The sequence below is a fragment of the Vipera ursinii genome, assembly GCF_947247035.1.
Source record: "Vipera ursinii genome assembly, chromosome: 3".
In the NCBI taxonomy this organism is placed as follows: domain Eukaryota; kingdom Metazoa; phylum Chordata; class Lepidosauria; order Squamata; family Viperidae; genus Vipera; species Vipera ursinii.
Window position 1 is genome coordinate 54,680,992 of NC_139516.1, and position 15,353 is coordinate 54,696,344.

The window sequence follows — 15,353 nt, forward strand, 5'->3', positions numbered from 1 at the left end:
TGGCATCTCATACGGGATTTCTGTCAGACTGACACCTTTTGTTAAACATACAGGCTACTGAATCTCTAGCAGGGATAGAGGAAAGCATTTTTATGAAGGGAGATTATGTTCACATAATGATATGTTTTGAGGTCTTCCGAAAGGTAAGTTGCTGCATTTCCATGATGTATTAATTTGATCGAAATGAGATTAGACTAATGGATTATTGTGTCTGCAATTAGTTGGATGTTTATTTTCAATTATGCATAGTCGCTAGGTACATTGGATGGGAAAGCCAGGCAGTCTCTCTTCAGGCAATCTCTCTTGAGTGAAGGTGTGAAGGAAATCCGATAAAAGTAGCTGGAGAAGCCAGGGCATTCTGTTTTGAAAACTAACCTTTCTGTTGGCCTTGGCAGCCATGAGTCTTACTTTTCCTGTGCAGAGATGCTTTCATTTTTCTAAGAGCTCTGTATTTGTGAGGCATGTTGTCACTTTTAACATTCCCCCTTTGCCTTTCAGGTGAGACCCAGGCTGAAAGGTCAGGGTGAGTTTTGATAGATTGTTCAGAGATATATGGCTCTGGTTGCTGGCTGGCAGGTTAGAGAAGAGGATAGAATTCAGGGGTAGGCAAGCTCGGCTCTTTTATGACTCATGGACTTCAACTCCCATAAAAGAGCCGAGCTTGCCTACTCCTGGGATAGATGAATGGACATGGGCTTTCAGGGATGATCAATAGATTGCAACAAATGAATCTTTAGAAGAAGTGATTTGTTTCTCTTTTATCAAAAGCCGCTTTCTCTATTGCCACAAAGTGGAATGAAATAAACATAATGGAAAATTAGATATTCTGATCTTCTGTTCTCTTGGAGCAGCTAGTGCTGTCATGTCAGACTTGGTGCAGGCAGCCCATCCTACTCACCAAAAGCTTTTTCTGTAGTCACCAGTGCATTCACTCGTTCAATATTGGATAGCCGTGTAATCTTCCAAAATTGGTGATACAGCCAAATGCCACTGTAGCTCTATAGTGATTCAGTGACAAAGTTTCTATGATGCTGTGGCATAACAGATATATGAAAACAGTTAAAATTGGTAATTAACACTTTTCTCTACCCTAATATGAATTTTATATGTTCAAAGCAAAAGGAACATGAATTTAAAGCACAAATACCTAAAAACTGACAGAGAAAAGCTGATTAATTTTCCATCTAATTCTTCCAATGTTATACAAATTTAATACTGCTTAACTCTACTAAGAGACTGCCACCCTTCGGCAGTTTTGCAATTTTGCTTCCTGCAAAGCTTGCAAATCTCTCTTCTTCCCTTTTTTCTAAAGTGAAATAAAAAAAGAAAGGGTATTTGAAATCTAGATGTATGATACACCTAAAGAAGACAAATTGGTGTCTGAATTGTATTCCTGTATTTGCCTTGTGAACTGCTCAATTCAAAGATCTTGCAGTGACTGCAGCCCTTGCATAAATCACAGAAACTCAGTTTTCCTCCAGATCTGATAATCATCAACTTCAGGGAGGAAACAATTTAGCAGGATCGTAATGAGCTTCAATAGGAAAATTACTAGATTGATTCCCCTTTCTTTCCTAATTGCCAGTAATTTGGGCCTGGAGATATTTGGCTGCCATTCTGTGAGGTCCATGTGATTATTATAAAAGCATATTTACAGAGCAATACAGACATGGCTCTCATTCGTGTGTAGCTAATTTTATCCTCCTATAACTGTACAGAATTGCTATTTTGATCCACTCAGAAATAAAAGAATTTGCCCAGAATTAGTACATGCTTCTTGTAATTCTGCATTCTATGTAAAATGAAGTTGTGCTATTCAGACTTCTTACTTCCCAAACATTGTGCTAAAATGGAGGCAGATTCAGTAAAAGCCAGGGTATTTCTAATTTATAGCCTAACCCTACCTAGAAAAATAGAGAGTAAGGGAAAATACATAGAATTTTTTTCCGCTAACCATCTTTTATAAAGCCTTCCTCATTGCTACCCATGTGATTTTCACCTGCCATTTACGCTGTAGGGTAGAGCACATGTACGTATGTTAGAGAGAAGAGTGTTGTAATCATCCATGCACGCACTCACCTGCCCACAGCTTGGATATATGGATCTATCCTCAATCAAGGAACAAACGATCAGGAGTCCTTTTCCCTCCAGTTGTTATCGGCCACTGTTCAAAGAATATATTTATTTTATACTCAGAATGTCTAACAATAATTAAAATATAAAAAGTATAAAATATAATTGATATTAAAATTAATAATTATAAAAGTTTTGGGGAGGGGCGTATATTTACAGATTTTCTAAATTTAGAGAAAGTGGAAGCTAAACACAAGTCTCAAGATAGTAACAATATATCTTCACCGTCCACTGTTATAACGTGCAGAAACAGTTGTCTGGGCCAGATCTTTTAAATCACACAATTGTCTTGGCCACACTTTGTCTGAATACCTAAACAGCAAGGTATAAACTTTCAAACTGCTTAAAAGTACAAGGGATGAAATGCCTCCTAGAAGGTAGCAAGCAGGAGCCAGACTTCTCCGATCAATTTATTTTTATTTTCCAGATCTGATACAACAATAGAGAGGGCTCTCTATCATCATTTTTATGAAACAGCAGAACATAATGAACTTCATTAGTTCTCCTGAGATACAGACTTAGACTGCAGGTCTCACTTTATTGTTGTAAATGATTTAGGTGACAGTAGTTGATTCACATTATTTTCCCTTCTATTCCAATAATATGGAAACTAAATTTAACCTCCGTGCCTTGAAGTGGGAGTCAAGAAACAGCAATTTCTGTTCATAGCGCTGTTTTCTTTGGCAAACAGAAATGGATTCAGACTCTCTGACAAGCAGACAGGTTAATGCGGTTTCTCTTGGTTCAAGAGTGTACATAATTTTTGTGAGTGAAAGCTGCCTTCTGCAGTCTATGGAATCTGAACTTCTGGACTCACAAATGAAGTATTTATTCCCCAAGAAGTACCAGGTCCCATTCTTGGAATAGCAGTATCAGGGCTGCTTAAAATGTTCATTGTTTATTTATTTTTGCCTTATCTAAGCCTCCCATCTCCCATAATCTGGAAGACAACAAAATAGGACTGAGTTCATTCATAGTGGCAAGATAAGAAGGAAGAGCAATACTGTTTCGACTTATTTATTTGCAATGTGAATTAGGCAGAGTTTAGTGTTGTATTCAGCCTGGTTGCTTGGATTCATAAGATTGCTATTTGGGCCCTTTTTAAAAAAAGGGAGTGGTAGCATGGAAGGGATCTCATCCAAAACGTATTTTAACATTTGAAGTAGCTCAAAATTCAAAGCAGCAAAACCAATGAAATATCAAGAGCTATGTTACTATTCAGTACAGTGAACAAAAAAAACAGTTGCACAGGATACAGTGAGTACAAAATGTGTGGAATGCCTGGAAAATCTTCAAATGATCTTTCTGTATCAGGGCTTCTCAAAGTGTTAAAAAGACTGGTTGTACTACCTACTGATGTTGCTACTCGTTGATGTTGTTAGTAGACAGAACAGTCTAATCATATGTAAAACAAGAGAAACGGGTTTTCAAGGTGAAAAAGTTGTGGCTCTTTCTACTGCTAGGCTTAAGAGTAAATTAATGATACTTTGTTGTGGAATGAAGCATATTTTGTAGGTTAAGACAGTTGAAGGTAATGAACTAAAATTAGATTCCCTTGTATTTATTTATTAGTTTACTGTGTGTTTATTGGGGTTGTATTTTGTTTTTGTGTTCATATAACACATAGAACTACTTACAACAGTTTAAAATATTGTATAATATTTAGTTATGGGAAAAATATTGTAGTTATTTTAAGTCTGGATTCTTTTGATAGTTTCTCCATATGGAAGAAATTTATTCAGTACATAAGAAGCAACTGTAAAGGTATCAATAATTTGTTTGACTATGAAGACTAAGCACAATGGATGCTTTATAATAACAAGCATGGATATCCTATAAGAAGCAACAGGCATCATCTGTCCTCTTGTGTTCATGTTGGAATAAGGGTACAGAGCAGTAACATACATCTTGTTATAACCAGTGTTCTTTGTGTTTTGTTTCTACATAGGGGCTCTCCAAATTGAAAACAGCGAGGAATCAGATCAAGGCAAATATGAATGTGTCGCTACAAACAGTGCAGGGACCCGTTACTCCGCTCCAGCAAACCTTTATGTGCGAGGTAAACTTTGAGAAGGCAAGCTTCCATCCCTTTCCCCCTTCTCTTCCACTGCCTCTCAAATTACCCATTCAACATTGCAGCAAGAGAATATTTCAGTGATGCTTTGTGAGTGATGAAACTAAAATCCAAGCCCTGGAAGATCCTTCCTTTTCTTTGGGGTAATATGTGTGATGGTCAGATTAAAATAGTCAGTGTCAGAATCTGTCTTTCATCATTCATTCATTGGGGGTGGGGGGAAGAGAGAGAAAGATAGAGAGAGAAAGACAAGATCTGTAAAATTAGTGGGTTTCTTTTCCTAGGTTTTATCTGTTCTCTGGCAGGTGAGCACTACACTACATTGGGCCAGGAATAGATGTAGATTTCATGTATTTTATTGATCAACACCTCCTCTACAACAGGGATAATTGCTGAACCTATTAGAATAAGTTGCTATTCCTGCTGTGATCCAGCTGCAGTTTGTTTCATAAAACCAGACTATTTTCAAATCTCCGTTTCATTCCTGAACTCAAAATAATATAATACTTCATTAAGAAGATGCTTTTTTTCTGGGGGGTTTTACAAGGAGATAAAATTTTGCATCAGCCAAGAAAAAGTGATGTTAGAGATCCTTCATGGTTAAACGTCTGACTCTTGCCTAAAAGTGGGGGGAAGTACCCTTTGATGGGCAGTTAAACTATATGTTTTTCTACCCAGAGTCTAGATTCTAACAATTGCTCATTTAAATGGAACATTTACTTTCCTTCCTCCCTCCCTCCCTTCTCATTCTCATTCTCACTCCCAATTACTTCTGAACATACAGATACAGACAGACCATTTATGACAGAAAGCTGCCTTAACCATGCCCAGAAATGGTTATTCTAAGGAGCGACCAAGATGACATGCTGGAGGATTGCTTCTAACTTTCTCAGTTGTTCTCATAATATTCAGGCCTCATTTTCTACAGCAGCTTTTCCATTTTATACAACAATTTTGACAAACTTACAAAAGGCTGAAGTTTAAAATATGCTTGGAACTGAGTATAAATAACCATTTCACACCCGTAATGAAATTATGTTTGACCATCTACTTTTTGTATTATTATTATAAAAAAAATCAGACCAAATCTAAAAAAATAAATACTCTGTCCTAGAGAACAGGAGGGGCAGAAATGTTTATTTGAAGGTATGCCACTCTTACACCGTTGGGTAAGCAATTGCACGTGTTCAGCCACGTTCTCTTTTAAATGCTTTTCCCTTTGTCTAGCCTTGCAAACAGACTTGGGAAAGCTAATGTTTCACCTGAATTCCCAGCTTGCCAAGCCAAAGGAACTTCACAGACCTAGCTGATTCCTTGTTTGCTGAGTCTTTATTTAGATAGAGAACTCCCTTAGGATTTTAAGTAGTGCAGTAAACTGTGACCTCAAGTCTTGATGTGAAAAACAGGTTGTTCAGCTAGCTGACTGGTTGACTGTGTCTGCGGATAAGCTGACATGAGTCCAGTTTCTGGTAAGAAGAATTTTCAGCCCTGCATGTATGGCTCATTTTCTAATAACCATTTTCCTTTTAAAGCATAAATTTTGGAATAAAACTCCCATTTTACTGCACAAAGTTGGAGTCCAAGCTGCAGAATTGAGATAAAGCCATAAAAGACAGGTTACTATATAAAATTGTCTCCTGTGGAAGTTTGCCACAGGTACTGTTAGCCAGACTATTTATGCAGATGCTTTTGTTTTGCAAAACCAAATAGATATCCTAACCAGTTGACCAATATTTTTTTTTTGCAACTCTCTTAATTCCCAGACCATCTTTATACCTGCTTTATATACAACTAAGAAGTTGTTTTCCTTGGCTTCTTACATCTGAGTAAGCAAAATAAGGGATTTGTACGATCATTGTACACATTAGTGAAACCATATAATTACATTATAATTTAATTGCTTGGGATCACATTATACTGCTGCCATGATGGTGGATTTCTGTTTGGCATTAATGAAGAGGAGGGGAGGGGAAGGGAAGAAATGCTTATTTCCCCCTACAATTCCTATACATATACACATATATTTGTCTTTGTGCCTCCTTTGTCCTGAAAACATTGATCTGATATCCCAACAAGTAAAGATATCTAAATGCTAATCTGTATCACTGCTTTCTCTTACATAAAATTGTTTGTAGAGTGTAATCCTCTTCAGAGGTCCTGCTGTTTTTCTTATCAATAAAAAAGGCTGGTCAGAATGCAAGATTAAACTTTTTTTTGCAGAAGAAGCTGATTTAAAGAATTCTTCTCCAAGGGTGTCTAGGACGTGAAATTTTGGTGGGCAGCAAAATCACTGTTATTCTGACTAGCTTACGAAGTTTTTAATTTGAAGCTGAAAGGTCTAGTATTGTACCTTAATTCTGATACTATTTGTTTTTATAGCACATAATTCTTTAATGTTACCTTGGAAAGTTTTTTAGTATTGTAATATAAAAAATATTAAAAATGCCTGTCTCCTTTAAAAATTACTTTTGCTAAATTGCCCACTATTTTCAACCCTCCTTTGACACTGCAATCCAGAGAAGGATTTTATATTTTTGTAAAATAAATTTACAGTATGGTAAATTTAATTCCTGATGATTAGATTGCCCGGTATTTAATAATGTGCAGTAGGAATAGTGCTGTAGCATGTCAGTGATAAAGAGCCAGTTTGATATAGTATTTTAAGGCACCAGACTAGAACCTAGACTAGTCCCACATTAGGCACAAAACCAACTGGGTGATCTTGAGCCAACCACTTTCTTATCCCTAGGAAAGAGGCAGTGATAAAACACTTCTGAACATCTTCACAAGGAAACTGCAGGGACTTGTCTAGGTAGTTGCCAGTAGTCAACACTGACTCAAAGGCACAGCCCCTCTCTCCCCCCAAAAAACCAATAACTGGTGGTAGTCCCAAAGGTGCTTTTTTCAAAAGGCAAGTGGACTTCGTATTTCCTTGAAGACTTTTCGCTTCTTTATCTAAGAAGCTTCTTCAGTTCTGACTGAATGGTGAAGGATGGAAGGAATTATATTTTTTTGCAGCAGGGCTTTTTTCCTCATAGAACGCACAGAACGGCGTTCCGGCACCTTTAAAAAAAAAAGCTCCCTCTATTGGCTTTAGGAGTAGGCAATCTTGGCTCTTTTTTATGAGTCGTGGACTTCAACTCCCAGAAACCTGAGCCAGCCATGCTGAGGGGAAAGAGAGAGGTTTCCAAGCTGAGCCATGCTGGCTCAGGAATTCTGGGAGTTGAAGTCCTTGAGTCATAAAAGAGCCAAGGTTGCCTACCCTGCGCTAGAGGAGGACATTAAAATTATTTACAAGGTTACTTCTTTAGGAACTAAACTTTTAGCATCTAAAACAGCTAATTCAAAAAAGCCAACAGGAAAGAACCTCACATTTTTCATCTGCTTCTGTCTTTTGGAAGGTAAAATTAGATAACAAAATAATCTATTTCCTATGTTAACATATCTGCAATGAAATCAATAAACGTAACAGGAAAGAAATGAGAAACATTTTTCTCAATGTAATATGTCTAATTTAGCTGATGCTAGAAAAAAATAGTATCTTTTGTACACTCTTGAAAACTATTTTGAATCTATAACCATCTATTACAACTAAACCACTTTAAATTAAACAATTCTTAAGAATGAAATATTCTTAACATGGACTTTACTTTTACTGTTTGGGCTGTTGTATGTTTTGAAAAATAGATTATTTAGAATCTAGTTATGTTGCACTTCAGTCTTTAAATAATTAACCTAGTATATACATAACAATATATGATGTTTTCCATGGTGAGCTTAACATCAATAACAACATTTATTAAAAAGGCTAAAATAATTTCTGGTGGAATTATCTGTACATTAAAATTTTGTTTAGTCACAGTCTTTCACTTTTCACATTCTGGACAAGCATTGGTCATGTATCCTAGCAAAAGATGTTACATATGTTCATAGGTGTAGTCATTAGCATATGCCTTTTTAAAAATATCAAACATGCAAGGAAACAAAAATAAGTCCAAAATATCTGTATTACATCCAGAAATGCCAACTTTGCAATGAATATTTCTCATCCATAACTATGGCACCCTAAGGATATCTGCATACATGCAAATGCTTCTCTGGGATCTGGGATTGCTTTTTCCTTCCAGTAACAGATTGTTGGGAAATACCAAACATGGCCTTGAGAATTCCAATGTTTGTTACAAATTTTTCTGGATGTGGTTGGAAAGAGGCTGTTTGGCGCTGGAGATCACTGCCACGAGGAACACAGCTCTGGGTCGAAGTTTGGAGCAGCACAGGCCACAGTGTGGGAACTGCGGGGAGGGGAATCCCCACGCCAGTTGTGGGGAGGGGAATCCCCGCGGCATGTGGCTCCAAGCCTCAGGGGTGAGGGTGCAAAGGACGGGTAGCGACGCCATAGCAAGACACCGGCATCTCTCCCAGTGACAGCACCTCTGAGTTCCGGCACCTTTTTTTTTTTTTTTTTTAGAAAAAATGCACTACCTTGCAGTCATCTGGTCGTTAGCACTCTTTCTGAGAGTCATTGAGGCCACTCAGAGGTTTTATCTGTGCCCTCAGAGTTATCTGTAAAGAACAGCAAACAAAACAATGTTGTCATTCCATATGTTGCAGGAATATCTGAAAAACTCAGGAGAATTTTCAGACAACATAATATAATCTTTGTAATAATGGCAAATATTTGTAGCTCAAGTGTAGGATTCATTCTCCGAGCTTGGGTTTGTTTCTGAACTTTTCATTACCAGGCTAGGTAATATCTTCAGCGGAGTTTAGGGAATGTCAGTGTCAGTGTTATTCTGCTTATAAGGGCTTCAGGTTTGGGTATGTCGAGTGTTCACAAGACCCTCATTCGATACACCCACACCTGAAGCCCTCATAAACAGAAGAACATTGACACTGACATCCCTAAACTCCGCTGAAGATGTTACCTAATCTGGTAACAAAACATTTGGAAACCAACCCACAACTCAGAGAAGGAAATTTTACCCTCACAATATACATGCTTTAAACTCCAAAATACACTAAGGCAGAAGCTTGTTCATCCAAAAGATAAAACACCCAACACAAAATGAGCACTATATGCAGTATAGTACAGTGAGACATGTACAGAGCTGCACATTGGAGAAACAAAACAACCATGAACAAACCCATCAGGACCAGATTCAACAGTCCATCTATATTTGAAAGACAAAGGTCATTCTTGAAGACAGCAAAGTCCACATTCTGGACAGAGAGGCCCACTGGTTTGAAAGAGGGGTCAAAAAGGCTATCTACATTAAGATTGAACTGCCCTCCCTCAACAAAAAGAGAGAGATGCGACACCACTTATCTTCTGTTTACAACACAGTCCTTCCAGCATTTCCAAAAAGGTTTCACACCCATTTGTGCTATTCAGGTGATCCTGAGGGCACAGATAAACGTCCAAGTGGCATCAACAACTCTCAGAAAGAGTGCTAACAATCAGATGACTGCAAGGAATATAAATCCTTCCATCCTCCACCATTCAGTCAGAACTAAGGTTTCTTGGACAGGAAGCGAAACGTCTTCAAGGAAAAACAAAGTCCATTTGCCTTTTGGAAAAAAAGCACCTTTGGGACAACCATGACCTGGATGACTGAGGATCTCTATAGACAACCAGTAGTAATGAAACATTGTACTAGCCAAACTGCCCACTACCAGACTCGTCTCATAATGTAACAGATTCCATAGGTACATACTTTATGGTAAGATACACATTTGAGTTAAGACCTGCAAATAGTATGTTCAGTAGTCAAAAAGAGATTGCACAAGAATTCAAAAGGTAAATAACTGTTATTGCCCTTCTAAAATCCTGTTATGCCTGAGTTCCATGGATTTAAGGATAATTGCTCAATTTTCAACAAACTGTGCAAGTATTCTTTGACTTACAATTGAGACCAGAATTCCCACTGCTAAGCAAGACAATAGTTAAGCTAGTTGTACTTAATTTTACAAACTTTTTTTGCCATGGTTGTTAAGCAAATCCCCACAGTTGTTAGGTGAATCACACAGATGTTAAACAAATCCAGCTTCCCCCAATTGTCTTTCCTTGTCAGAAGCCAACTGGGAAGATCGCAAATGGCAATCACATGACCATGGGATACTGCAACTGTTGTAAATACATGTTGCCAAGCATCCAAATTTTGATTATGTGACTGTGGGAATGCTGCGACTCATAAATGTGAGGTCCAATCTTAAGTCACTTTTTTCAATGCTGCTGTAACTTCAAACAGTTGCTAAACTAAAAGTTATTAGTTGAGAATACCTGTATTTGGAAAGGATTAATTCAAGCCAGTCCATTTGTTTCTGGTACCATAACCAATACAAAGAGAAATCCTTGTATGGCTGTGGATGTGATTATCCTAGCACGAAGGAGAAGCACAAGTCTGCAGAAATAAAAAAAATGTTATCCTTCCTTTTTAAAGAGATATAAGAAGCTGCTTTATATGAACCTGCTTCTTTGTTTCCTAGCACTAAGTTGTCTGCTCTGCCAGGAAGCATCTTACCCTCTTGGCATCTTTCATGTCACCTGCTACTTGATCCTTCACATGAAGAACTTGCGCTTGTCAGAGTTTTTTTACTCCCCCTGCAGAGATTCTCTATGTAAAACTAATTAAGATAAATTTTACTAGACAGGTCAAGCTTGAGTATGATCCACTCATGCGAATAGCTGAAACTGTTTGGAAAAAATGGCCCAAGATAAAAATCATCCCGGGCAAAACATACCTCTTTTCAGAATTGCTTGGTATGCAGAAATATAGCTAAATTCTTTTAAGTACTTGCCAGCCTATTTCTGCAAGGATGCATAATTCAGAATAAGTCCAATAAGGTTAAAAACAAGAATAAGACAAGTACATGAGACATAGTTCTGTTCAGATGATTTAGCCACATGTGGATCTCAACACACAAAAGACTAGTGAACAATCCCTCCTCTTTCTGGGTCATGCTGTGATCTCAGAATAATTGTTCATCCATGGCATAGTGCAGTCAATTGCCGAAGAAACCCTGTTCTCATGAGAAGGCCCTGTGTGAACTGGCACTTTCCACAGATAAAGGTAGGAAAGGCACCCCCTGCAAGAAGCTATAATCTTGTACCCATGAGGTGGGAGGAGGACTGGTTCCTTGGGTAGTGAAATACAGATGTAGGCCTATCTCCTACATGGTCAGCATCAAATTTCTTCTTCAAAGAGAACTTTGAAAAGAAAAACATATTTGAAGATTGCAATAACACTTAGATGCCACTTTATAGTGCTTTACGCCCCTCTCTAAGCAGTTTACAGAATCAGGGTATTGCCCCCACTTTTTTTTCTTGCAAAAACCTTTGATACCGATTTCTTCCATATGTTTTCCTTTTGTTCCTTTCTTCCCTATATGTATAGTACCTAGTGGTATGACTCAACCTTAACTTCAAAAATAACTGGGGAGATCCATCATAACTTTGAACAGTCATTAAGAAATTTGTCATAAGTCAAGGACTATCTGTACAAACATTTTAAAGCACATACCCAACATATATTTAAAATTAAAAACTGGCCTTACCTTAAAGCTACATTAGATGTCAGTTATTCATAATATGAGATGATATTTAATGATATTTGAGATGATATTCCGTCGCGGGTTAAAGACCCATTTATTTGAACAAGCTGGCCTGGCCTGATGGGGAATCACTTAGGGTTTTAATATTTATTTATTGTTTTTATTGTGGGCAATAATTTAATTCTTTTTTAATTTTTGTACTTTTGTAGTTTTAAGATATGTCCTGTTCACCGCCCTGAGTCCTTCGGGAGAAGGGCGGTATAAAAATTAAATAAATAAATAAATAAATAAATAAATAAATAAATATGAAATTAAATCACTTCCTTTCCTTTCATATTATTGGCCAACTCCCTGAAGTAGCGCATGTGATTTAAAAGTACCGTATATACTTGAGTATAAGCCGAATTTTTCAGCCCACTTTTTGGGCTGAAAAATTCCACTTTGGCTTATACTCCAGTCAACAAAAAAAACTTACCGAGGACTTGTACGCGGCCGAGGCTTTGGTGCTTCCGGGATTGCGCGCACCTCTCCCAAGCCACCGCCGTCCGGAGACCTGCCGAAGTTTGGGGAGGTTTGGGGAGGTGCGCGCACAAACCTCCCCAAACGTTGGCAGGTCTCCGGATCTCCGTGCCTTGCCTGCCTGCTTCTTTCCGCTGCGGGAAGAAGCAGGCAGGCAAGGCACGGAGATCCGGAGACCTGCCGACGTTTGGGGAGGTTTGGGGAGGTGCCCAAACCTCCCCAAACGTCAGCAGGTCTCCGGATCTCCGTGACCTGCCTGCCTGCTTCTTTCCGCAGCGGAAAGAAGCAGGCAGGCAAGGCACGGAGATCCGGAGACCTGCCGATGTTTGGGGAGGTTTGGGGCGGAGATCCGGAGACCTGCTGACGTTTGGGGAGGTTTGGGCACCTCCCCAAACCTCCCCAAACGTCGGCAGGTCTCCGGATCTCCGTGCCTTGCCTGCCTGCTTCTTTCCGCTGCGGAAAGAAGCATGCAGGCAGGGCACGGAGATCCGGAGACCTGCTGTCGTTTGGGGAGGTTTGGGGAGGTGCGCGCGCACCTCCCCAAATCTCCCCAAACTTCGGCAGGTCTCCGGACGGCGGCGGCTTGGGAGAGGTGCGCGCGATCCTGGAAGCACCGAAGCCTCGGCCGCGCGCAAGTCCTCGGTAAGCTCCAGGCGGTCACTTGCTTCGCGTCTCCTGAGGGAAGGGGGGGCGACTGGAGCAGGCGTGTTTCCTCGCCTGCTGGGCGCCGCGATTTGCCCGGGGAACGTGCAGGCCCGAATGGCAGCGTGGAGCGAGGAAGCGGACAGACAGGGCTTCCCCGAGAGCCGCAGCCACACAGGGTATTCCTGTGTATTCAGGCTTGAAAAATGGCGGATCGAGCCTCTGCTGGCGGCGGAGGCTTGCAGAACGGCGGATCGGCTTATACTCGAGTCACGAACATTTTCCAGTTTTTGGGGGTGAAAATGGGGGTCTCGGCTTATACTCGAGTCGGCTTATACTCAAGTATATACGGTAGCTTGTTACTCTATAGAAGGCAACTTCAGGATAAATTGATTTATAATGAAGGCAATCAGAAAGTTAAGATAACCTTGAGGAAGAAACTGTAAGATAAATGAGAGTTGACAATTGCACAAAATAAAGAAAAGGGGAAAAAGAGACTATAATAATTTATGACAAGTCAAAAAGTAATTAAACATGGAGGAATAGATTTATTGGTCAGTCTCCCAAAAGGAACAATTTATATTATACTCTATCTGTTGAGCTGCTTTTGTTAAGTAGTAAAGTTTTAATGATGACCTGATCCTCATTAAATAGAATAACAACATCCTACCTCCACACACAATGTCTTGTTGAAGATTATTCTACCAAGTAAAAACAATGTAAGTTCAAATCTCAATGAGATTTAACATTTTGGGGCACTAGCAGTGAGATCTTAGAAGAATAGTTATTTATCTTCAAAATTAAACTTTGAAAAATAATTGTATTGAAATAAAATCTCGATTTCACATAATTATAGCTTCTGTTCTCCCTTTAATGCCAAATGTATTCTTGTATAGTTAACAAATTAAAGATAAAATGACAGAAATAAAAATAATATAATGGTGAATGGAACATTTTTATATAACTTATAAACAAACATTACTAAATTGCACAGTTGAATAGCATAAAACGCATTTTGTATAGTGTTACAGATTTATAATGAATAAAGAGGACTTCATACACAGTAGGCACATAATCAGTGGAAAACTTTAGCACAGGCTGGAAATCTAGTCTTATATATTTGGGGCATAAATGCTATTGGCTTATCTTTTAATACATATGCATACATTATTAGCACTTCAAAGCTAATAATAGTTCCCCACATTAGAGAGGTGCAGGGGACTTTGGTGATGATCATTATCAATGGAGGACTAGTTGGCTCCCAACCTCACTGACTTCTGCATCTTTTATTGCTACATTTTTTAAACTGCTTATTGATTGTGTATTTTGTCTTTGTAAACTCTGGGAATCTTCAGAACTATAGCAGTCTATAAATGTAATTTTTAAAAGCTGCAGTTCTCTTTGTAATAAAAGAACTATTTATTGAAAAGAAGAAATGTAGAATATGAATGTTTTAAATAGAAGGGATTTGGCTTTGGAATCCACCAATGCAATTCCCTTTAGAGCAGGAGTTATTATTTCCATCACTCCCTAATTTTGGTAATAGCCAATCTGCTACTGAGTTGTTTACTTTTAAAATGGGAAAGGGTACCACTTCACAAATTGAACCCAGCACCAGATGCATCCCTCAGGGCAAAATGATTGCCTACCTTTCTTCTAAATAAATCAAATATAGCCAAGGAGATGGTTATGTGAAAGAAAGAAACATCCTTTGAAATAATTGTAATAAACATCTAAGGCCAGCTGTGCCATGTTTTAGGAAGAGAATTAAAAAAATGAAAAGGTTGGCATTTGTTTGCATAGTTCCTAAATTATGAGTTTAATATTCGTGTTGTTCGATTTTACAATAACCTTCCATCATTCTGATTTGATTCATCTTCTATTTTGTTGTTTTTTTCTCCACTGAGAAGAGTATCCTGTTATTGCTTCTCCTTTATAATTCTTATGCTATTGGCCGCCATCAAGTGAGGCAGACTTAATGGCTATTTTTAGCAAATAGTGTCCATAAAAGCCAATTTTGCGTCTTGTGGCCGCTAGCAGGACAAAAGATTATGGTTGCTTTTATTTATTTAAATGGTTATTGCATCTTAATGCTCTTCTTCCAATGGCCAATGTAATGTGCTGCCGTTCTTAGTATCCCAGGATTCTAAAAAGAGAAGAAAGGGCCAGAGATAAAGGATGAAATGATGGGCTGAGAGGAGAGAAAATAAGCAGTCCAATTCAGTAGGTCCTGGAATATTTACTGATAAAACAGGGGCAATTTCAATATTAGGTATCAAAAGCTATAGCTTCTCCCATTCTTTCCAGAGCGGAATCAGCTCTAATATTTTTTCCCTACAGTCCATTAGTATCACCAGAGATTAAGAGATAATCCGTCAGTAGCAAATTACAGGCCTGGAGCTTATTCTTGACTGACAGCCCAGAAAGGTAACTA

At 38.6% G+C, this 15,353-nt stretch overlaps 1 protein-coding gene across 1 annotated transcript in view; it reads left to right on the forward strand.

Moving 5' to 3' along the window:
• The window catches only part of PTPRF (protein tyrosine phosphatase receptor type F), a gene marked incomplete at its 3' end in the record, with an annotated part of 545,489 nt that overhangs the window by 430,694 nt on the left and 99,442 nt on the right, over positions 1 to 15,353 (forward strand). Inside the window, exon 7 of the mRNA XM_083360223.1 lies at positions 4,082 to 4,192. Within this exon, the coding sequence (XP_083216349.1) occupies positions 4,082 to 4,192 (111 nt within the window). The remainder of the gene's footprint in view (positions 1 to 4,081; positions 4,193 to 15,353) is intronic.